The sequence below is a fragment of the Corythoichthys intestinalis genome, chromosome 3 (assembly GCF_030265065.1).
Source record: "Corythoichthys intestinalis isolate RoL2023-P3 chromosome 3, ASM3026506v1, whole genome shotgun sequence".
NCBI classification, from domain to species: Eukaryota; Metazoa; Chordata; class Actinopteri; order Syngnathiformes; family Syngnathidae; genus Corythoichthys; species Corythoichthys intestinalis.
In genome coordinates, this window is record NC_080397.1 from 8,448,028 (window position 1) to 8,471,722 (window position 23,695).

The 23,695-nt window shown below is 39.5% G+C and overlaps 1 protein-coding gene across 3 annotated transcripts in view; it reads right to left on the reverse strand.

The window, feature by feature from the left end:
• The window catches only part of LOC130913048 (collagen alpha-1(XXVII) chain B-like), a 159,476-nt gene that overhangs the window by 130,752 nt on the left and 5,029 nt on the right, over nt 1–23,695 (reverse strand). For 2 of the 3 annotated variants that reach the window (XM_057831324.1, XM_057831322.1), the window contains exons 2-5: nt 20,080–20,138; nt 14,325–15,565; nt 8,034–8,087; nt 960–1,013 (exon numbers count right to left, since the gene is read on the reverse strand). In XM_057831324.1, the coding sequence (XP_057687307.1) occupies nt 960–1,013; nt 8,034–8,087; nt 14,325–15,565; nt 20,080–20,138 (1,408 nt within the window). The remainder of the gene's footprint in view (nt 1–959; nt 1,014–8,033; nt 8,088–14,324; nt 15,566–20,079; nt 20,139–23,695) is intronic. The other variant, XM_057831323.1, reaches the window with a different exon arrangement.

Below are 23,695 nucleotides of genomic sequence, written 5' to 3' on the forward strand. Positions count from 1 at the left end.
AAGGTGTCAAGAGTCAAGAAACTGCATTGGACAAGGTGATGATGCTGGAATTTTGTTTGGTGCTGTTCCAGTGAGATTTACAAAGATGACTGCCTGAAGAAAACATCAAAATTCCCTCAGTCCATGATGAAATGGGGCTGCATGTCAGGCAAAGGCACTGGGAAGATGGCTGTGGTTAAATCTTCAATATATGCACAAGTTTACATCGAAATTTTAGACAGCTTTCTTATCCCTTCAATTGAAAATATGTTTGTAATTTTCCAAGATGACAATGCATCATGCCACAACTGTTAAAGCATTCCTTGGAGAAAGACTTGTCCAGTCAATGTCATGGCCTGCAAATAGCCCAGATCTCAACCCTATTGAAAACCTGTGGTGGAAATTGAAAAAAAATGGTCCACAGCAAGGCTCCGACCTGCAAGGATGATCTGGCAACTGCATTCAAAGAGAGTTGGCACCTCAGAGACTGCAAGTGTCATATAAGCCAGAGGTGGTGCAACTAAGTACTAGAGATGTGTCTTGATTGTTATTTTTTTGTTTGTTTCTCATGATTCCATATTTTTTTCTTCAGAATGGAGTGATTCCATACATATTTCCCTGCACTTGCTCTATAGAATTAACATTTACTGACCACCACAATGTTTTTTATTCATTTCTTTTAGTGTTTCTGAATGCTAAAGAGTTGCTCATTTGAACCAATTCATTAATTTTTTAAAGATTTTTATCTGAGTTTGTTCTACATGATAAAATGTCTGAGTGCTCGTCCAAGACTAGTAATTCCATACTTTTTGCCAGGGGTTGTATTATGTGGAGTTATTTTCAGTAGGGAGGATACGAACAATATTTGTTTGCGTGTAATATTTTGGTTGACATGTGGAACCTACAAATACCTGTCGTGATAAGTAATACTGACTTGTAGTGTTGATGTAAGACACAAAGGTTGACGAATCAACATATACCTTCAATCCAGGTGATCCAGGCTGACCGGGGTTTCCATGTGGGCCAATGGGACCCTGAAATCAGAAATGTGATTAGAAAAGGATTGATTACTGCATTCGCTGAGTGCACCAGTGCATTTTGGCAAATAGACTCGGAGTCATTATGAATTCAGTTTCTTTCTACAATATATACAGTGCCTTGCAAAAGTATTCGGCCCCCTTGAGTCTTGCAACCTTTCGCCACATTTCAGGCTTCAAACATAAAGATATGAAATTTAATTTTTTTGTCAAGAATCAACAACAAGTGGGACACAATCGTGAAGTGGAACAACATTTATTGGATAATTTAAACTTTTTTAACAAATAAAAAAACTGAAAAGTGGGGCGTGCATTATTATTCGGCCCCCTTACGTTAATACTTTGTAGCGCCACCTTTTGCTCCAATTACAGCTGCAAGTCGCTTGGGGTATGTTTCTATCAGTTCTGCACATCGAGAGACTGACATTCTTGCCCATTCTTCCTTGCAAACAGCTCGAGCTCAGTGAGGTTGGATGGAGAGTGTTTGTGAACAGCAGTCTTCAGCTCTTTCCACAGATTCTCGATTGGATTTAGGTCTGGACTTTGACTTGGCCATTCTAACACCTGGATATGTTTATTTTTGAACCAGTTCATTGTAGATGTGGCTTTATGTTTTGGATCATTGTCCTGTTGGAAGATAAATCTCCGTCCCAGTCTCAGGTCTTGTGCAGATACCAACAGGTTTTCTTCCAGAATGTTCCTGTATTTGGCTGCATCCATCTTCCCGTCAATTTTTATCTTCCCTGTCCCTGCTGAAGAAAAGCAGGCCCAAACCATGATGCTGCCACCACCATGTTTGACAGTGGAGATGGTGTGTTCAGGGTGATGAGCTGTGTTGCTTTTACGCCAAACATATCGTTTTGCATTGTGGCCAAAAAGTTCAATTTTGGTTTCATCTGACCAGAGCACCTTCTTCCACATGTTTGGTGTGTCTCCCAGGTGGCTTGTGGCAAACTTTAAACGAGACTTTTTATGGATATCTTTGAGAAATGGCTTTCTTCTTGCCACTCTTCCATAAAGGCCAGATTTGTGCAGTGTACGACTGATTGTTGTCCTATGGACAGACTCTCCCACCTCAGCTGTAGATCTCTGCAGTTCATCCAGAGTGATCATGGGCCTCTTGGCTGCATCTCTGATCAGTTTTCTCCTTGTTTGAGAAGAAAGTTTGGAAGGACGGCCGGGTCTTGGTAGATTTGCAGTGGTCTGATGCTCCTTCCATTTCAATATGATGGCTTGCACAGTGCTCCTTGGGATGTTTAAAGCTTGGGAAATCTTTTTGTATCCAAATCCGGCTTTAAACTTCTCCACAACAGTATCTCGGACCTGGCTGGTGTGTTCCTTGGTTTTCATAATGCTCTCTGCAATTTAAACAGAACCCTGAGACTATCACAGAGCAGGTGCATTTATACGGAGACTTGATTACACACATTTGGATTCTATTTATCATCATCGGTCATTTAGGACAACATTGGATCATTCAGAGATCCTCACTGAACTTCTGGAGTGAGTTTGCTGCACTAAAAGTAAAGGGGCCGAATAATATTGCACGCCCCACTTTTCAGTTTTTTATTTGTTAAAAAAGTTTAAATTATCCAATAAATGTTGTTCCACTTCACGATTGTGTCCCACTTGTTGTTGATTCTTGACAAAAAAATTTAATTTCATATCTTTATGTTTGAAGCCTGAAATGTGGCGAAAGGTTGCAAGATTCAAGGGGGCCGAATACTTTTGCAAGGCACTGTATGTGGACTCTGTACCGGTCCATTGTTGTGAAGAAGCTGAGTCAAAAGGCGAATTCTTGATTTATCAGTCGATCTATGTTCCTACCCTCACCTATGGTCACGAGCTTTGGGTCATGACCAAAAGAACAACATTGCAGATATAAGCGGCAGAAATGAGTTTCCTCTGCAGCCGGGCTCTCTCTTAGAGACAGCTGAGAAGCTCTGTCATCCGGGAGGGACTCAGGGTTGAGCTGCTACTCCCCCACGTTGACAGGAGCCAGCTGATGGCTCGGGCATCTGGTTCGGATGCCTACTGGACGCCTCCCTGGAGAGGTGTTCCGGGCATGTCCCACTGGCGGGAGGCCCTGGGGATGACGCAGAACAAAATGGAGGGACTGGCTTGGGAAGGCCTTTGGGTTCTGCCGGAGGAGCTGGTTGAAGTGGCTGAGGAGAGGGAAGTCTGGTCTTCCCTGGTAAAGCTGTTCCCCCCGCGACCCAACCCCAGATTAAGCGGCAGAAAATGGCTGGCTGGATGGATGGATATATATGTACGGTATATACTGTATCCTGTATATTCAAAATATATTTGTTTATTACTGAAGACAATGTATATGCCAATGTTGTTGTTATCGAAATTTAGCCAAAAATTCAGGCGCCAAAATGACCAAATATAAAAGGACCGAATACAAAAAAATGCGAGAAGATTTTGTTATGTTATTTGAGTTTGAAACCTGCACCTGATGAAAAATCTAATCTAATCGTCTCATTAGCAGTATGCCCAGGCATTGTTGGGAGGTCATCCAGGCACTTGGAGACCACACACACTACTATGCCTCATTTTGACTTGTTTACATGAAGGTTGAAGCCTGTAGTGTGTTTTTCCACTTTCATTTTGAGTATAACTCCAAATCCAGACCTCCATGGGTTGATACATTTGATTTTCATTGATAATTTTTGTGTGATTTTGTTGTCCACACATTCAACTATCGAACGAACAAAGTATTTAATAAAAATATTTCATTCATTTATATCTACGATGTGTTATGTTAGTTTTCCCTTTATTAACATTTTGAGTTTGTTTCCCTGTAAAAGCTGTCTCGTCAACTGATAGTGAAGTCTATGTGTTATATTATATAATTAAGTACTATGCTGCTGTATACTATGCTAAACTAGCTAGCAGTAGCTATATGCTAAATTAGCTAGCAGTAGTCACCCCTTGTTTGTAGTGCCATTGCATATGCTATATTTTGCTGTGTCTAGATTCCAAACCCAAAAATGTATGTATTTTTGGAAAGCTCATTTGACTTTTTTTTTTAAATTCAATATTATATATTTATTGTAAATGAGAAACTGTTCTCAATTACCTTACTTGTTTGAATAAAGAACCAATAACATCAAGTTGAACAAATGATCTGTCATCATTTATGACGTCATGGAAGGCATCATGTGTTTTGTTATTTTTACATGAAATTATGTTGAGGGACAGGGAAGATTGTCAAATCAAAAAATACTATTCGCAATTGTATGACCTTGTCAAATCTTATGTAAAAAATTGACTATGCAGTTCATAAAGATTTTACAATGATGATAGTTTGACTATTTGTATTATCTACTCCATTATTTCCTTTGGGGCAACTGTTTAGAATAAATCAGTGGTTAGCCAGTATCCCAGAATGGCCCTTAAATTTCCATAATATATGACTGTTAACAGATGTGCACACATTTTCTTTCTTTTCCAGCATCGGCCTCAGGTTGGGGGCACGGCCCTTGGGTCCCTCTGTTTGTGTTAAGGTGCTCTGCGAGCCCTCATGTGTCTCTCCTGCCTCCGCACGAAACATGGGTTATTTTCCTTTCCCCTGCACTTTTCCAGTGTTGAATGGGGTCCCGTGATGCGAAGGCCACTCATCCATCACATCGTATCGCCCCCTCCTCCAGTGGCTCGGTGCCACAAAACGTAGGCATGTGATTTAAAACCCGCCCGGTTGTAATTCTTCCAGCAAATCCGCGCCAAATGTTTTTACGAAAGCAAGTCAGACCAGGTGGACAGAAGTGAAAATATATTTTACTGTCGATGGGATCATAAATTTATGCGGACTACAAAGAGGGGCTGCTTGGAAAAATAAAGCACCATAAGGCAGCTCACTGTTTGAGAAATGCTGAGAAGGCAAAATCTTTCGCAATACCTTCAAACGCGCGAAGAGGAAGCCATTGGATCTTCTGCCTATTCTTTGACTTACTTGGACGCAGCACTGAAGATGAACGAAAAGGGATCAGATTCCACCTGGGTGATCCTTTTCATATATCTGTTTTTTATCTGACTTCACTTGTCAGCTTGTGGGGGAGAAAAGTCAAAGAACCTCCTGGTTCCAGACCCTTCTTCCCCCATACAGGCGCTGGACATATGGAGACACTTAACAGAAGCTCATCCAATGATTTCCTTCTCCTTTTCGTTTTAGTAAATTCCCCCTTTATAATGCTCCAGATTAAAAAACGTATGGAAGTCATTATTGGCAAATAAGTTCAAGTTGTTGATTGTGCAGCAGCAGCTACCTCTGATGACGGAATCTGAAGCCTGTAATGGAGAGACATTAAGCACGCATGCCTACTGGTGACCAAATGCACGCCTGGCGCCTTCAGACAGAGGGCACCTGCAAGTCAAAACTTTAAGCATGTTTACTGTGTGCCAATGATTTTTACAGGAAAGACTACTGTTTTATGGGCCATTAGTGCATAGCAGACCCACTAACACCTTCAGTGTGCTTTTACTCTGATGATTATAAATCATTCATTCATTCATGGAAAAACCTGTTATTTTTAAACACCTTGTGCCCTGCGATTGGCTGGCAGTTCATGGTGTACCCCGCCTCCTGCACAGAGTAGGCTAGGATAGGCTCCAGCACCCCCGTTACACTACTGAGGATAAGCAGTAAGCAGCCTAAGGGCTGCCACAGGGCAGTTCAGGTTGTCCTGGGACCGAAAGGTCTGGTTCGATTCCCGGCTACAACTGCCCACTGTAGAAGTGCCCTTGGGCAAGAAACTGAACTTTTGCCCCTAAAGGGTTGGCAGCCCCTTGCAATGTGTGCGTGAAAGGGTAAATGTGTGCTAATGTAAAGCAATGTAGATAAATGCGCGATATAAATACGTACTCTCCATTTACGCCGATTTGTGTAGCCTGACGTGCACCTCATCAGAATCCAATGGGTGTCACGTCAACGCGTGGTGATGTGACGCAAATGGACTGTGAGTGCTCCGCTCAGACTGTTGTTTCCGGTTATGAGCGAAATCACCGCCATTTTCAAACATTGTTGTGCTACACGCAAAAATGGACCAAGTCGACGAGAGTATCATCGAAGAGGTCCGCAAGTACAACAACCTCTACAATTTCACACCAAGTTATTATAAAGATTGCCAAATGCCATTTGGCAAATGGCAAGCACTTCGTGGAAGGAGATTGCTGAATATACGGGGCTGGAGGTCAGCGACTGCATTAAAAAAAAATGGAAGAACCTCCGAGAAAAGTATATGTGTGTTCGGAAGCGAATGGCCGCACGAAGCGGTGACACAGTCGGCCAAAACCTGCCAGCTTTTTATCACTTTACGTCGTATTTATGGTTGGTGCACTTTAACATTTTATTGAGTATATATGTGTTTGCTGTGAGTCTGTGACTTATTTACATTTTACTCTTCATGTATATGAAGAATTAAGCATAGGTTTGGTGTCAAAATAGTTGTTTTAATGTTTAATTTTTAACAACAGATAGTTCACACACTTGATACATCATCATTGATTGAGAGTGACTTTTATGATAATGTGTTTACCATCAAGGCTTCCAACGCAATTTGGGAAGTTTCATATCGCCTCCAGAAATCTGCTATGGCTTCCCACTGGCTGGTTGTACGACACGGCAAAGAAATCGGACAAAACGCTGCACAACGCAGCTTGCTGGCTTCCACCCGATGCTAGAATTTGTAATGTGACTGTCAGTCTCTGTGCAGCATCAACAGTTGGACAGACCACCTCCGCAAGCATCTTCTGCGTTGCCTGTGCCTCAACATTTGTTGTTCAATGTTGATGAAGATCCAAGCGTTCCATCTCCTTTGCCATTGTTGTCTAACCGGAAGAAGACTCAATGTATTTGACAAGAATCCCTCTACAACACCCTTCTAGTGGCTTGGCAGTGAATTACAGAGCAACGCGTAACTCAGGCTTAAGAGGTAAGAGGTGCCCTGCGATTGGCTGGCAACCAATTCAGGGTGTACCCTGCCGACTGCCCGTAGTTAGCCGGGATATTTTCCTGCAACTCCGTGACCCTCGTGAGGATAAGCAGCATGGAAAATGAATGAAAAAAAAAAAGATATTAACAGAAAGTGACCCCAAATTGCTCCAAAATCAACAGGACGTGACCCAGAAATGTGCTACAATCAACAGGGTGTTTACCGACCAGCACAGCAACGCAACCCCTTGCGGAAATTGGTATTTTCTAGTTAAAACAGAAGTTCCCACGGTTACAAGAGACACCAATGAAACAACTACTACCCCCCCCCAAAATCAATTTTTATTTTAATTTTAACGGTTTTATTTGAGATTCAATTTGGACTTCGAGGTTGGACAAGAGAAATTTGCCATTTTAGGGGTCCTCCAGACTTTTTTCAGAATTTGAATCTTTCAAGCCTTGTTTTCTCTTTAATTTCTTATTTTTTATTTTTTATTTTTTTTCTCAGCGCGAGCAGATTTACTCAGTAGTTGCCTGTTTTAATCATTTGTATGTGTATTGTTTAAAATCTGAAGGGGTTTCTCCAATTATGGTACAAAGTACAATAATTCAAAAATTGACAGTTTTTATGTTTTGCAAATAAATGTCATTTGTAAAGTGGGATGAATAGATCATTGTTACAGTATAAATTGTTAAAGTTGACATTCATTCACCTCTTTCTAATCCAGGTAATCTACCCATGGAAATTTCTGCTGTTTCATGAAACCAGTCCCTAATACTCAAAGTGTCATGGCCTACATTTGGGTCTCCTTTACCAACGTATACAGTAAGTGAACCCAGAAAAGGGTTGGTGCGCAAATGCAAAGAACCGCTGAGCTCCAGACGAGGCGTTTAAATGCCTCTAATATGATGTGGACAAAGACTTCTTTCTTCACTGTTTGAAGGGATTTGACTGAACCAGCCTGGCTTCAATGAGGTCCCAGTCTCACGGGACCCAAAATGAATTCTTATTCCATTTTTATCGGTTCACCAATAGTCAAACAGTGCTGGGTGGGGTGGGGGTATCATTACACTTTACTCACCCGTGGGCCCCGCTTCCCTGCTTTTCCTGGCAAACCTGGAAGACCTTGAAAGCCCTGAAAAGAATGACGTCAGGTTAGATATATTTCATCTTTATGAACCTATAAACGCACCTGTTAAATGATGTAACAACAGGTGTATTCATGTTGAATACTTTATGAATGTCACATAAGCTATTAACAGTTATTTAAATGCTATAAAGTACCAGACGGTAAAACTGTGGGAGAATGAAATACTGACAGGCCAGAAAATATCTTATTAAGGGTGCCACTGACCCTTACAGAGCCAATATTCCTCTAGCTAGTAAAGTCACTTGTGACATCGAGAAAAGACAAGATGACTCACTTTAATGAAGGCTATTGGCAAGCTTTAAACAATTTCATACATGGATTAGCAAGGCTGGGAAAGGTCAAAACTAATGAGGGATCTGAGGAACATGAGCTCGCTTGAGATGTCAGCAGTGTTGGTCAGGTTCCCCATGGCCTCAGTATTACAGTAACAAGGTCAAGTTTGTTCTAATAAAAATATACAGGAATTACAAGGAGTACATGCAAATACCAAACAGGAACCAAGATCCGAACCTGGAACCTAGAAAAGTATAGCTATGGGGTACTTGTGGAAAATTTGAAACTCTGTCTTGACATGACACATCCAAATTATTTTCATTTGGTTAAACCTGTGAAACAGATACCATGTCATTAATCAGCTTTGTGGCTCAATATCGTAGTGTTGCTATGGAACCCTGTGAAAACTACATAAAAGCAGATGTCAGCAAGTTACGCAACCATGCGAAACACCAGGAAGATGACCTTCACCACCCAAGTGATTGGCAGAAATTTTTGCTCTTAGAGAAGTAGTCTGAGTGGCTTGCAGAGTTGCGGTTTCCGTCACCACCACAGCAGGAAAGATTTATTTCAAACCTTTTTTTTGTTGGGTCAAACATGCACTAATGCAAAGAAGGGCTCTTAAACAATGGAAAATGTGTGTAAGCATTTTGTGTTCAGCAGAAAGACAGCGAACAAGTCTGCATTGAACCCCATTTAAATCAAATGAAAATATGCTGACGCGGCTAACTGCTAACTGCAGAGCTATGCAAAAGTGAAGGTCATTTTAAAAGAATGTTTCTTTTTAATCAACTTAATATGTTAAGCAGTATAATTTATTTGAAAATGTATGGCTTAACCATTCCCCTCCATTATGTAGTGCATAAACATTGAGCACTGGAAGCTTAGTTTTATGTTTATGCTAAAGCTAGCGTAGGGTGACCATATTTTGATTTGCAAAAAAGAGGACACTCGGCCCGGCCTCGAGATACTTGAATTTTACTCGAAGTTCACTCAAAGATGGTTATATTTAAACTGTGCCTCGTACGTCTGGATAAAAAAAAATCAGTTATATATATATATATATATATATATATATGTATATATATATATATATATATATATATATATATATATATATATATATATATGTATATGTGTATAGTTATAGTTATATAAATAACTATAACTATAAATATATATAAATATAGTTAATTACAGCTTTAAAATTAATTAATCGCAATTAATTAATCGCAATTAATCGCAATTCAAATCATCTATAAAATATGCCATATTTTTCTGTAAATTATATATTTTCTGTAAAATAAATTGTTGGAATGGAAAGATAAGACACAAGATGGATATATACAGTACATTCAACATACAGTACATAAGGACTGTAGTGGGCATTTCACTCTACTGTCATTTAAACCTGTCTATGCTGTCCTCACTCCGAAGCGTCTACTTTTTCCAAAGCTAGACAGCTAGTGAACGACGCCTTAATAATCAGACTTCTCCCTTTTTCATCTGATTTATTAATAAAATAGCCTCAAACCATTGTCCTCTTTAGACCGTCGTAAAACTACAACCAAAAAAAGTACACAAGCATTGCATTAGCAACAATGTTAGCTTAGCACGCTATACAGGGTCACCAAACATAAACAAAAAGTGTCTCATACAAAAAATAGAACATTTCGCTTACTAACATAATATGTACATTCTTTACAACAACCATACTTACGGACAAATCTTGTCCAAGGATCATATAAGCACAACATTACAACGTAGGCGTCAGCCCGAGACGTCGTGCAGCCATATTGAACTGGCAAGAAAGCAATAAACCATGTCGCAAAGCGACCACAAGAGTTCGCTGTTAGACAGCATAAAAAACCTTGCTGTAAAACTTACCAAAATGCACAATACAGTCTGAGCAGGACATGTGCGTTAATTGCGTCAAATATTTTAACGTGATTAATTAAAAAAAAATAATTACCGCGCGTTAACGCGATAATTTTGACAGCCCTAATATATATATATATATATATATATATATATATATATACATATGGCGGAAAACACACACAAGGCTGAAAAAGCAGTTTCTGCTCTTGCACCCCTCTTTAAAATAAACTGCTGTATTTTTAAACAATATGTCTATATGCAGCCATACCAGATTCATGGTGCATTAAGCCCCCAAACTACTTTTAATTTGTCCGTTTTACCCTGGAAACCCCCGTTTAGAGACGTTGTGCAACCACTTTTGTTTTAACCTACCCATAAAAAGGTAAGTAATTGTATGTATTATTCAAAATGTCTGTCATTTTTAACTTAAAATCATTAATTGATGTCTAATATTTAGTTTAAAAAAAAAAAAAAACGACTTTAAAAAATTATTCACTTGCATATTTTCAACTTTTAAACAAATTACGTAACAATGAAAAAATTAGCGTCTGGAAAAAAATCATGGATATCTACCTCATAAATATCGCTTGATTGTATTTTTTTCGTTACTGTCGCATTTCCCCCAATATTTTAGATGATAAAAATTCGATCTAAACAAAGAAAAACTGGAAGGAAAAAAAAAGTTTAAAAGGGTAAATATATGAAAATGAAAATCTAGACTACTCCTTGATGTCTGCGATTTCTGCATCGCGACCCATGTTACATTACCATGTTTCACCCATAAAATCCCCCAAAAATCCGGCTGTGGCCATTCACAGCTGTGTCTTGACACTCGGTGATACATGCTACATGGAGTTTTTGGTTCGAAAAGAGGTAAGTACGCAATAATATGTCGTTAAAATCATGGTGTCTTTAATTATCCTCTCCAGTGCGCTCACCTCCAATAAGGCTTTTGCTTTTTTTTTTTTCAATTCCCTCCTGTTCAATATTTTTCTTCCCTCAGGCCCTCAGAAAATTGAGATTTTAAGCTTTCCAGTGATGTATCACACATGCATATAGGACAATTTTAAAATTTGGCTAAAATGGGGGTGTCAGAGGAGAACTTCAAGTCACCTGAGTGTTCTCCGCCATATATTTATAGATACAGTAGATAGATAGATAGACAGACAGACAGACAGACAGAGATATGTATACTAGTATATACATATATAAAAACGAATTAAATAATGATAAAAAAATAATAACAATATAACGCAGACCCATTGAAATATAGTCGAGTCAATACACACACACTAAAAGCTATGTGCTAACTAAACATTTTTATAAATTACTATCACGACAATTGTCGTTGACAAATTGTTATTCCTACTTAATTGTTATTCTCATTCTCATGTTCTAGACTGCACGCAAACAATAACCGAAATAAACTGACAAACTATTCAACCTGCATGTTTCCAAATGCAGCAGTTCAAAACTACATTTCTCATAATGCCTTGCTGCGCCTTAGCTCACTGATAGCTACCCAATTAGCGAACCCTGAGGCATAACCAACACAGCTACTTAGACTGATACTAACATTAAACCAAATACACGAACGCAGAACAATTACAAGACTATTAAAATATACTGCATCTCTGTGTACACATATAACCAGTGTTGTCAGTAACGCGTTAGTTAGTAATGCGTTACTGTAATCTGCTTACTTTTTTCAGTAACGAGTATCTAACACGTTCATTTTTCTCCACCAGTAATCTGATTAAAGTTAGTTTCCTTAGTGTCTCTGCGTTACTATTTTTTCATTACCTCATAACGTATGTAGAATGAAGAATATTGTAGTCATGTACGAAGAGCATTTTGAATAGACAATGCTAAAATAAAAGGGTCCCGGTAAGTGTTTCCATGACAACCTCTTAACTATTTCCTGTTTTGGTCTCGCGTCACGTGTTGTGGGACTGAGGTGGGTGGACATTCGCGCCGAGTATTGAGACAATGCAAGGGAATGTTGATCTGTGGATATCCATGAATGAAGGTGAGTATTTTTCCTTCATTCTGGAGGGTATCAGCAAAAGGCTGGACCCCCTACATGCGCGGCCGTTTCGTAGCTTTGCCGTAGCAATGATGGGCAGTCATCGCTCCAAGTTGGCAAGCTTTGTTTACATCATATGCGTGTTGCACATTCATGCCGTGAGGTGATGTGTTTGTTTAGCATCTGTGGGATGTGTTGTAAGTCCGACTGAGTGTAAAGTGCTTACTTGCCGCCATGTTTTGTGGCCAAATTGACTGCGTGTGTGTTGAGAGGAGTACTTCCGGGTTGTGCCCGCGCATCCACGCCCGCCACCACCTTTGTGTTTATTGCACTGTACAATCCGCTTGTGTGTTGTTGATTATTGTTCCGTCAGTTTGCATTGTTTTACATTGGCACTGATATGCTGTTAACATAACCCGAAATTCAGAAGTTCTGACATTAGGCTTAATCTTAAGAGTTAGAAGGGTTTAATTGGTCGGTGGAGTTGATTTCAACAAATTCCAAGCAGTTTGTCAGATATTTGTTAGTTTCAGGGCTCCGGAGTGGCTAAGCTAGCGCAAAATTCTAATGTTCCCCTTTAAATTCAATCATCGGAAAGTCAATTACATGTGATGACATTTTTCTATTGTCATTCTTATGTTGAGGCGGCAAAGGGAGAAAAATGGGTAAAAAGTAACTGATAGATTACTTTTAAAGTAACTTGGTTACTTTGATAATGAAGTAATCAGTAAAGTAACTAGATTACTTTTTGAGGTATAATGAGTAATCAGTAATTAAATTACTTTTTCAAGTAATCTGTGACAACACTGCATATAACCCAATATACAACAGAAGACACATGATCAACATTAACAGGAGATAAAGTACAGAAAGGTGTATGGAGCCACGTCTCTTAGAACTACTCCTTATTTTAGTCTGTAACTGCCTGATCTCTTGCCAAACCGTCAACCCAGTAGATGGCAGTAATGCCCCATGATACAGGGGTAAACTGCCAACAAAAACAAGAAGAATAATTACTATTTCCCTCCCTACTAGTAGGAGCCACGTCAACGCAGGCAGGTGCTTCCCCCCAGCGGCAGGAGGGATTCTCTTCAAATTGGTCCTGTGAAAAATCATAAAAACCGGACATTTTCATGAATTTATAAAACCCGGCCGGATGCTACAGCGAGGATGTGAAACAAGGACTTGTCCGGGCAAAAGAGGATGTTTGAGTCACCCTAAGCTAGCGTAGCACTAATCAGGCTGGGATAGCTGCAAGCATGAAAATCAGCCCTGCTTGCTTTTGTTCATGGAATGATAAAAAGGCAGATTAATATCAAAGAGATCAAATAACAGCACTACATCATGCCTATTAGGTCTGTTTACCTAACTTCACTGAACATGGAGCACATTTATTTCCTCATTCAAAAAATTACTTCAGGTATTTCTGTAAGAAGTAAACACCTCGTCCAGGTTATATCAGTGACACTAGTGTGTTTTAAGGGGATGCATTTCTTTCTGTAGCCCTTTAAAAGGACAAAGTTCAAAATGTTACAGTTTAAATGCTTTATTGTGCTATCTGATAGTGTGCTTTTGTCGAGGAATGAGTCAGAGAAATCCAACACCTTATTGCGAGCCACTGACCAAGGGAATAAACAGGTCAAGGCTATTTACAGTACTACCTATTTACAGCGGAGCTAAAAGGGATATTTCTCTCTGGTTTGACAAGTACAGAGTAATTCAAGAACAATAAACTGAAGTCAAGGATAACAAACGTTCTAATTTGAAGATATCAGCACACAGTGGTCCAGGTTTACAAAAAGCTCAAACCCTGGAGATGTTTTTTGATAGCCACGTCAGCAGAATTAAAGCCACCAGCTTGGCCTTGTGTATGAGTTTGAAATAAAGTCGTATTAAGGATTATCCCATGCACATACAGTAGCCAAGAGTTGTGAAATGTCTGATTAATCATAATCATTTCTAAAATAAACACTGTTGATAGAAATGTACCAGGAACACTTGCACACAGGTTTGAAAGGAATGACATTTGGCCATAAACTCACCGGAGGTCCTGGTTCTCCCTTCAGCCCAGGTGGTCCCGCCAACAGTGAGACAAGGGTTGGTTCCAGGTCAAATGTTTGGAAGTCATCTAAGGCTTCAGGAGTGATGGGTATAACTGGCTTGGTTTTGATGTCCTGTACACTGGTTACATTGGGCTCGGGTTTTTTGGTGGACAGTTGCTCATTCTGGAGCAAGTACGTTGTGGACTCGCTTTGGGTCCAAACTTTAGTTTCTAGTGGTCTTGTAGAGGTTGCTACATCCTTAAATCCTTGTCCAAGAAGAGGGTCTGCATCTGTCCGCTTTGTGTCGTCACCCGTTTGAAAATTTAGTTCCTTCGTTGGTGGTGTCGTACTGGTCCAGACAGATGTGATGACAGTTGGTCTTTCCAACACCGGATGTTCTGCTTTACTGACGGACACAGCAGCAACAGTCGGTTCAAGGGTCCAATACACAGATGGTTCATTCTCAATCAGCAAATGATCAGTTGTTACAACAGTAGATTGCTCAGATGAGAATAAAGTAGGTTTTGAGGTCTTCTGTGATAGCGCGGTAAATGCCGGTGCTTTTGTCTGAGTCATGTTTGGTTCTATGGAAATTAGAGGTAGCAGTGGTGCGAAGACAGGCCGATATGTGTCGGCTTCTCTGCAATGTCTCTTAATGAAATTACAATAGTTATGAGCTGCCTCTGCTGACGGATACATGTCGAACTGGCAGATAGCGCCTTCAAAAGGCACTGCATTGTGGTTTGTTTTCCCAAGTAGGAACAAGCCCTTCGGATCAAGCGCCTCCACTTTTTTGGCACGCAAATCTGCATGGAGGCTTCTGTTTCCGCAAGATGTATGCAAGGACACTCTGAGACCTTTCACCTCCAAGGCCAGACTGTGCCACCGGCCGTCGTATACATCATAGTCGAATGTGACAGAGTTTCTGTGGCCCACGTAAACAAGGACCTTACCCTGTATAAACTGCACACCGAGTTGCACTTTCCCTCTCTTGGACACAATGGAAAACAGAAAGGCACTGTTGATGCGGTGAACAGACAGACTGAGAATCAGGGAGAGGTTGGTCGTGGTATAGGAAGCAGGGATGACAGTGCGCAGAGGCACCTGGATGCGTGCCCTCGGGGTGAGTATAACGCCAGACTTGAAGGGGATGATGCCATTCGGGACAGAGCGAGAGCTCCAAGATGTCGACCCGTCTGCCCTTTGCTCAGAGAGACCCAGCTGCTGCAGAATATCTACATCTTCAAAAGATAGAGAGATAAGAAGTCAGTGACTTTTCACTACTAAACATCAAACTGAAAAATCACAAGTAAGAACATTTCTTTGCAGTTGCTTGCACTGAATGCATGTTTGAGATACTGCACCTCAAGGAAATATTTTTGAGTTTAGGTCAACACAGACAAACCCATAAATCACATTGGGCTATTCAGTTGTATCTTTCCAGCGCAGACAGTCAATTCTACCAACATAAACAGATGTCTGCGGATACTATAAAAATCCAACTGTAAAAACTAAAATTTAACCAAGAAAAAAATCTCAAAACAACGCAAAATATGCTTGTTCTTTGCCTGCCAATATAGTTCCGCTTACAGAGTGTATTCAGAGCTTTCCCTTTGCCTTACAAAAAAATTAAGTTGCTCAGTAAGTTTCAGTAATATAGCGCTTTTTCAGTTTATGAGTAAGTTCAATCCTAAAATAAGAAAGGCATTTACTGTAGTATAAATGCAGTAGTATATAAGCATCTGTTGGAGGTTTTAAAGGGACAGACAATGATTCTTCAATTTTGAGATGTGTAATAGTGGGGAAAAAAATGTAAATAAAAGACAGTTTTTCCAGGTTCCATTTCATTAATGCCGGTACTATTTTAGCCAAACAAACGTATGTATACCAAATTGCCTGGCCTACCTCGTGACATCATTAACTCTTTGGCTACCATTGACGGCGATGGATGCAAGTGGTAGAGTTTTAAACCAATTTTGACTGAGGAATGGCTGACTTCAAAGTTGACTGCATTGTTTTATATAATGATCCTTTCTTTGTTTTTGTATTTTATAAAGTGTGATAAAAATTCAACCACTTGGTAGAGGTAACAAACACTGGGTTGTCCCTTAGGCCAGGGTTGGGCAAACTATTCAACAAAGGACCGCAGTGGGTGCGGGTTTCTGTTCCAACCCATCAAGAGGAAACCTTTTCACCAATCGGTGTCTTGCAAGCGCAATCAGTTGGATGGCAGTCAGGTGTCTTGTTTCAGCAGAAATCTCATTGGTTAAACTGTCTGTGCTGGATCAGTTGGAACAAAGACCAGGACCCACTATGGCCCTTGTGGACCGGTTTGCCCACTTCTGCCTTAGGCGATAGCAAACTTTTTGTTGACCCTGAGAAAAAAAAAAACCTCTACAGCTGATGCATTAGTACAACTGTAGTCACAAACGTGAAAGTTAGTATTTGCATACCTAAATATTTTGACCAACCCTCTTTCACATGAAGATAATTTATACTAGGGGCTATCAGTCTTAAAGGCAAGCTTAACATGTTTCAAGAAATTGCGAAGGAAAACCAGAGTCGACACTTGCATAATTTGGCGGACGCATTTTGGCAGGTATAAATTTAGAAGAGTAGGGATTTTTTTGCACTGCTGTACATGCTAATAACACTGATCTCATCTGCAGGCGATAGACAGTCATCTTTGTGTCCTACATTGATTCCTACAATGTTTCAGAGGGTTCAGTACATGTCTGTGTGTGACAAAAAAATCGAAATGGTTATATATTATGACACTTTGCTTTCCAAAAGGTTATTTATGCGCTCATACCAAGAATCGAGATATTGTTTTAAAAAGGTGTCATTGTTAAAAAAGAAATAAGGAACCAATAAGTTGCTATCAAAATCTTCTACCATAGTAGTGTCTCAGTTAGCTCTATGGCTGCTCTTCTGATGGCGCTCGATGCCCAATCCATTAAGGCTGGGAAGGGCAAATGAATGTTCGTTCATTTGAAACTAGAGCATCCACAGTTGAGTTTGAGTCACTGCCTATTCATTTGGGAGATTCCTGGGTCACTTCCTGTTTTGGCCCATAAAATGTCCCAAAATCAACAGGAAGTGACCCCAAAATGCCCCAAACTCAACAAGAAGTGACTGAAAATCAACAGGTATTGACCTGAAATGGTCCAAAATTACCTCGCTGCCTGGCAACTGCTGCCACTGACAGCCTTAAAAGTGGAAGGGGCCCATTTGAAATGTGAGGGGTTTATTCGCTGTCACCCTCTCAGTTCAAATGGATCAGACGTCTAGTAGTGATAGACCATAGACTTCATAATTATATTGACGAGACAGATTCCCCAGACACTGCGGCACCTCTTTTCGTAGGGGGCTGTCCCACACTCCGCTTCAGTTATTCGCAGTCGGTCTTAGTTCTTCTCAAACACATACAGCGTACCTACGCCGGATTTAGGTTGAAAAAGTACAAAAGCTGTACAGCATACAAAAAGGAAGGATTGTCTCAGGAGTGATTTGTTCGAGGATTCAAGGTAATATTTTTCGTACCATGCATGCTTTTTGAAACGTGAAAAAATCAATGGGGGAAATTAGCCACTACAGCATTGGCGTTGTACTTGCAATATTTACGTAAAACAAATGCTAACGGCCCGTTTTTTTTTTTTTTTTTAAACAAGAATCGAGAATTGTTTTGCATTCATATCTATAAAGAATTCAGGGATTTAAGCATTTACTCACAGAATTTCAACCTAAAAAACTCTTTGTGGTGATAAGGCGGCGCCACAGTGGCTTAAACACTAGCAGCACATTCGACATATTTACGTAAAATAAATGTTAACTGCCCGTTTTTTTGCTTTTAACCGGGAATCGAGACTGTTTTATGTCCATATTTTATCATGAATTCAGGGATTTAAGCATTTTTGAACAAGAATGTCAATATAAAAAGCTCTTTGTGGTGACAAGGCGGCGGCACATTGACTTAAAGACTAGCAGTCTTTCGACATATTTACGTAAAATCAATGCTAACTGTCCATTTTTTTGCTTTTAACCAAGAATTGAGACTGTTTTATGTCCATATCTATAAAGAATTCAGGGATTTAAGCATTTATTCACAAAAAAATTTCAACTTAAAAAGCTCTTAGTAGTGATTAGGTGGTGCAACAGTGGCTTAAAGGCTAGCAGCACGTTTGACATATTTACGTAAAATAAATGCTAACTGGCCGTTTTTTTATGCTTTTAACCAAGAATCGAGACTGTTTAACGTCCATATCTATAAAGAATTCAGGGATTTAAGCATTTATTCACAAGAATTTTCAACCTAAAAAGCTCTTTGTCGGTTTTTCCACTAGGTCAGCTTTGACGGAGATAGGCCCCCTATGAATCGACCCAGTGTCCCGTCAATACATTATAAAGTCCATGGATGAACTTAAAGCAGAAGGATGAAGATAGCTTGTTTTTCTGTTTAATAGTTATTTTGTAGAATATCCTAGAATTATTTCCTGACCAATATATCGATAATCGTTGTATCGCCATATTGAGAGATCGCATAACATATCGTATTTATATACTCTATACCAAAAGGTTCCCACCCCTAAAGTAAAACACACATTGTTCAACTGAAATTCAACTATAGTCATTTCTTGTACAACCATTTGTGCGGTGACGTTCTTTCTTAAATGACGTTATAAACATCATGTGTTTCAGATTCACAAAAGGCATAAGAAAAAAAAAAAACTAGTACACAGTCTTGAAACCAATGCATGCGTTTTCCGCTGCAGGATGATAAATCCATTTGTAGCTACACCAGTCACCATTAAAACCATTGCCGAAAATGCACGCTGAACGGGTCCCAGGAGAGGACAGCAGTGTTATTTTAAGAGATCCATTAGTGTACAGATAAATAAAGATGATAGCCACAATAAGAATCTCATAAAAACTCTGCTGTGATTTTCTAGTTGGCGCCCCACTCATGGGAGAGAGATATGGGTCATTTTTAGGCATTTTATGATGCTGTATAATCCTTTGCAGGGGGAAAACTGGAAATCTGATTTGAATTTCAAAACTGAATCTCTATTCTATTCAAAAGTCTGACATCAAAAAAGTTGGAAACTCTCCACCATTGAGCTGCTGCCTCTGGTGTGGCGCTGTCAAACAAAGGTGCTGTGTTTAGCTTCAAGAGGTCGGAAAATCATCCAGGGCCAATCAGCTCATCTTGGATGCCGTACGTTAATCCGCTCAGTACGTGCGGTGTCGAAACTCTGAGCTTATGTAAAGACCTTAAATATGCACGGGTTTTCTCTCCAGAAAGTTCTTGGGGGAAGCTGCTTTAAAAACAATTCTGACTTGAGCAGAGCAGAAATAAATGTAGACACAGGAAGAGTAGCAGTGTGCAGACAGGAAGGGGGGCCGGCTTCACTAACAAAGAACCCCCCCATCCCGTTAAAAATTCATATCTAACAGAAACAGAAGAAAAAATCTTGCTCAAGCAAAGTATGGATTTTAATTGTTAATATTCAACTAAATTTGCTCTTTTATCTAATGATCTACTTTTACTGCCTTGCCTGCATATTGGAGAGGGAAGCAGACTGCCTGAGGCTTCCTCCACTAGAAATGAAGATGCCTGCAAAAATGCAATGTAACTTTTATAATTTTTATGGTGTTGCCACTCTTTCCCCATAACTATAATGTTGTTTTTAACCCCTGAGTAGCCATTAAAAAGAAAGAGTAAAAGCATATTTGCTTTGGTGTTTGAAATACTCACTTTGGGCTAGTGTTAGAGAACAGGTACAACAGAGAATGGTCCAAAGAATCAGGACTCTCCTAGGACATAGGGAAAAATACATATTATACAAAACATCCATTCATCCATATATAATAAGCACATGGAAAATGAATGAAAAATGAATGAATGGCTCAAATGTGTACTGTATGTAAACCAAGGGGCAATGTACACCATAAAATAATAAAATCTCCAATTAGTCATGCTAACTAAATATTTGGGGTAAACATGAACTGTCAACTGGGCGGTCAATCAGAGTCTTTAGCTCAGTTGTTTGAGCAAAGCATTAAACTGTATATTGACTAATTTTACAAGTACAGTGGTATGAAAAAGTATCTGAACCTTTTGGAATTTCTCACATTTCTGCATAAAATCCCTATCAAATGTGATCTGATCTTTTGCAAAATCACACAGATGTAAAAACTGTCTGCTTTAACTAAAACCACCCAAACATTTATAGGTTTTCATATTTTAATGAGGATAGTATGCAAACAATGACAGAAGGGGGGAAAATAAGTGAGTGAACCATCTGCCTAGAGAGACTTAAAGAGCAATTGAAACCAATTTTTACAAAAAAAAAAAAAATTAAGTCCAGTGCATGCCCTATTGCCGATGAGTGGTTTAAAGCTGCCCTGCACGCTATAAGACACACACTTGGTAAGAATTGTCTTGATGAGAAGCATTGTCTGATGTGCATCATGGCTCGGTCAAAAGAGCTGTCTGAAGACCTTCGATCAAGGATTGTCGATTTGTATAAATCTATCAAAAAATGTATCTTTGTAGTAGCCTAGTAGTAGAAGATAAACTATCCAGCATGCAATTGTACTGCCATTGTGCACGCCTTGTATGGAGAAAACGCGCGAGCATGACAAATTTGGACAGGAACAGCTGTTTATGGATGGGAAAAAATTAAATAGATTCTCAGCACCCCCTGCTGTGAGTGACTTCCAGCACCCCTGATTCTATAACATCTTTCATATCAAAGATGTTTACATTAACTGATTTTTTTTTTAATTTCACCCTTAAAAGAGTGTAACAGTATACAAACTTTAATTTTCAAATGCTGTGAGAAATAAAAGCCTTTTTGTTTTTCTTGTTGTACTGAACTCGCACGGAACCATGACTCCTATACCGTGACTTGTGTGTGTTTTTTTTTTTTATTTTTTTATTTATTTATTTATTTTTTTAACAATATGTGTATTGGTGAGGCTCTGGGTATCCTGCCTCTCCTGTCTTTGCTCTCGTTGTTTTTATTGAAAAACATCACACACTGGGTGCGATTACACACCCTCAAGTAGAGAAAATATCGGTGCCAGGATTAGCAATCAGGCAGCATAGAATAGGATGTCAACATATCCACCCTTACAAGTGATTCACATAATACTGGGTTCCACACCTCATACTGCTGATTTGTGTACACTCCCCCACCTAATCTTTTTCTGACTGCCCCCCCCCCCCCCCTCTTTTTTCTCCTCGGTCACCAGGAACCCTACATGGTGTCCACCGGAAATACAATTAGCTTACGATAGCAGTTCAGTATTCATAGTTAGTGTAGGTATTTAATGTATTTCTTATTGTTGTTTGTTTTTCTCTTCTGTCTCTCCTTTTCTATTTTCCTTTCTGTCCTGCCTTTACCCCTTCCTGCTCGCTGATTTCTCCTAATAAGCGAGACACAAAGAATACTCACAACGTGAGCATATGATACTCCCATGTGATAAATTATAACTGTTGAGACCAATAGGACACTCAGATTCCCATTCTAAACATCACACAAGGTTCATGTATACGTCACTCAAGAAAATATTTTGGCAACAGACTATTTTTGGTAATTAAAAAAAAAAGTATTATACTGTAGCATCTACAAGGACAATGCCAACTTGGTGAAGATCATGTAAAACAGTAAATTACTTTCAATTAATTGTACCCACCTGGACACCATGAACTGTATGTAAAAAAAAAAGTTGCCCGAGAGTTTACGATGACGCTCGCCACGCTAAATGCTAACGAGAACTCGAATGCTATGCTAAAATTGCTAGCCACCTAGCCAATCATCAACGCATTTGCAAAGGGGTCACCACTCCCTTTCCTCCTCCCGCTCTTCTCTCTCTCTCTGTCGGCAGCTGTGACAAAATCAGACAACTCGCGTTCATCCAACCAAATTGTAGTAACGCGCCCCCTCACATCCTCAGTAATGGTAATGGTATTGCAAAGATCGGAAAAGTAATTAATTAGATTAGTCAATCTAAGGTCGTTATTAACAACACTGTAATTGACTACGTTAGTCACAAAACTTTTGTCTTGACGGCAGGAATGACTGGGTGGCAGGATACATTTTCCTGACACCTGGTGTCAATCTGACTGTCTCTAATTCACTTTTTCACTGAAAACTATCATGAGCCTAAGCTTTGCTAGCTTGTGCTGTTATTGATTTTAAAATAGTACATATAAGCCAAGAGCATAAGCACTTAACTTATGTGTGAAGTAAGGGACCACAAAATACTGTCCCACAGGCCGCAATTGTCCCCCGGGCCACAGGTTTGAGACCCCTGACTTAAAATGTTGAGTTCAAACTATTTATTATTATTAGTCCAGTTTACTTAGAATTTTATGTTTTAAATGTTAACTTTTGTTTGTTTGACATCAAAATTAAAATTTCAACTGAAATTGTTTGAATTGAAATTTCATGTTCAACTTTTGCAGTATTCAAGGAACCAAACATGCATATTTGAGACATTGGCAGAAAGTCAGAAAATCAGCAAAAACACTCCAGAAACTCTCCACATTTGATTTAAATTCAAACCCTCATACTCTTTCATTGCTATAAGAGTTAACAGTATATTTTCTTTTTTAATTATTTCACATTCTACGTGATAACGGAGTTGGCTTCACACAGACTGATTTTATTTATTTAATTTGAATATTTTTAAATGCCACTTTAACTCTCCCATAGCTGACAATGTGGTTGCGTGCGCTTCGGTAACTGCGCTTGTAATACAGGGGCTTTATTACATTTGCGGTTTTTCCCAGAGTGCTGCTGAAAACCAGCGGTCAAACCACTTGTGCAACTGCCATTAACTCTTTATAGGGGACTTGTTTAACTCATAGGCTGCCATCGGTGTTGTTAATAACGGCATTAGAGTATAATGACGTTTCTAATGGCATTATTTTTTTCAGTAGTGAGTAACAGTGTTGTCAGTCACTAAGTAACGCGTTACTGTAATCTGATTACTTTCTTTCAGTAACGAGCAATCTAATGCGTTCATTTTTCCAAGCCAGTAATCTGATTAAAGTTAGTTTCCTCAGTGCCTGTGCGTTACTATTTTGTTGTTGCCTCATACTGTATGTAGAATAAAGAATACTGTTGTCATGTACGAAGAGCATTTGAATAGAAAATACTGCTCTTGAGTTTGGGAGTGACATCACATCTCACGTTTTCTCATCGGAAAAAAAAAACGGGTCACGTGTATTGCCATGCTGTGTGCGCGCCATCTGCCACGGCGGTCAACGACATAGCCTGGCTACCTATCAGGATGCTAACAGTAAAGGAGCCGGAGAGATACAACAAACGGCTGCATTTGCTCATTATTTCACATATCCG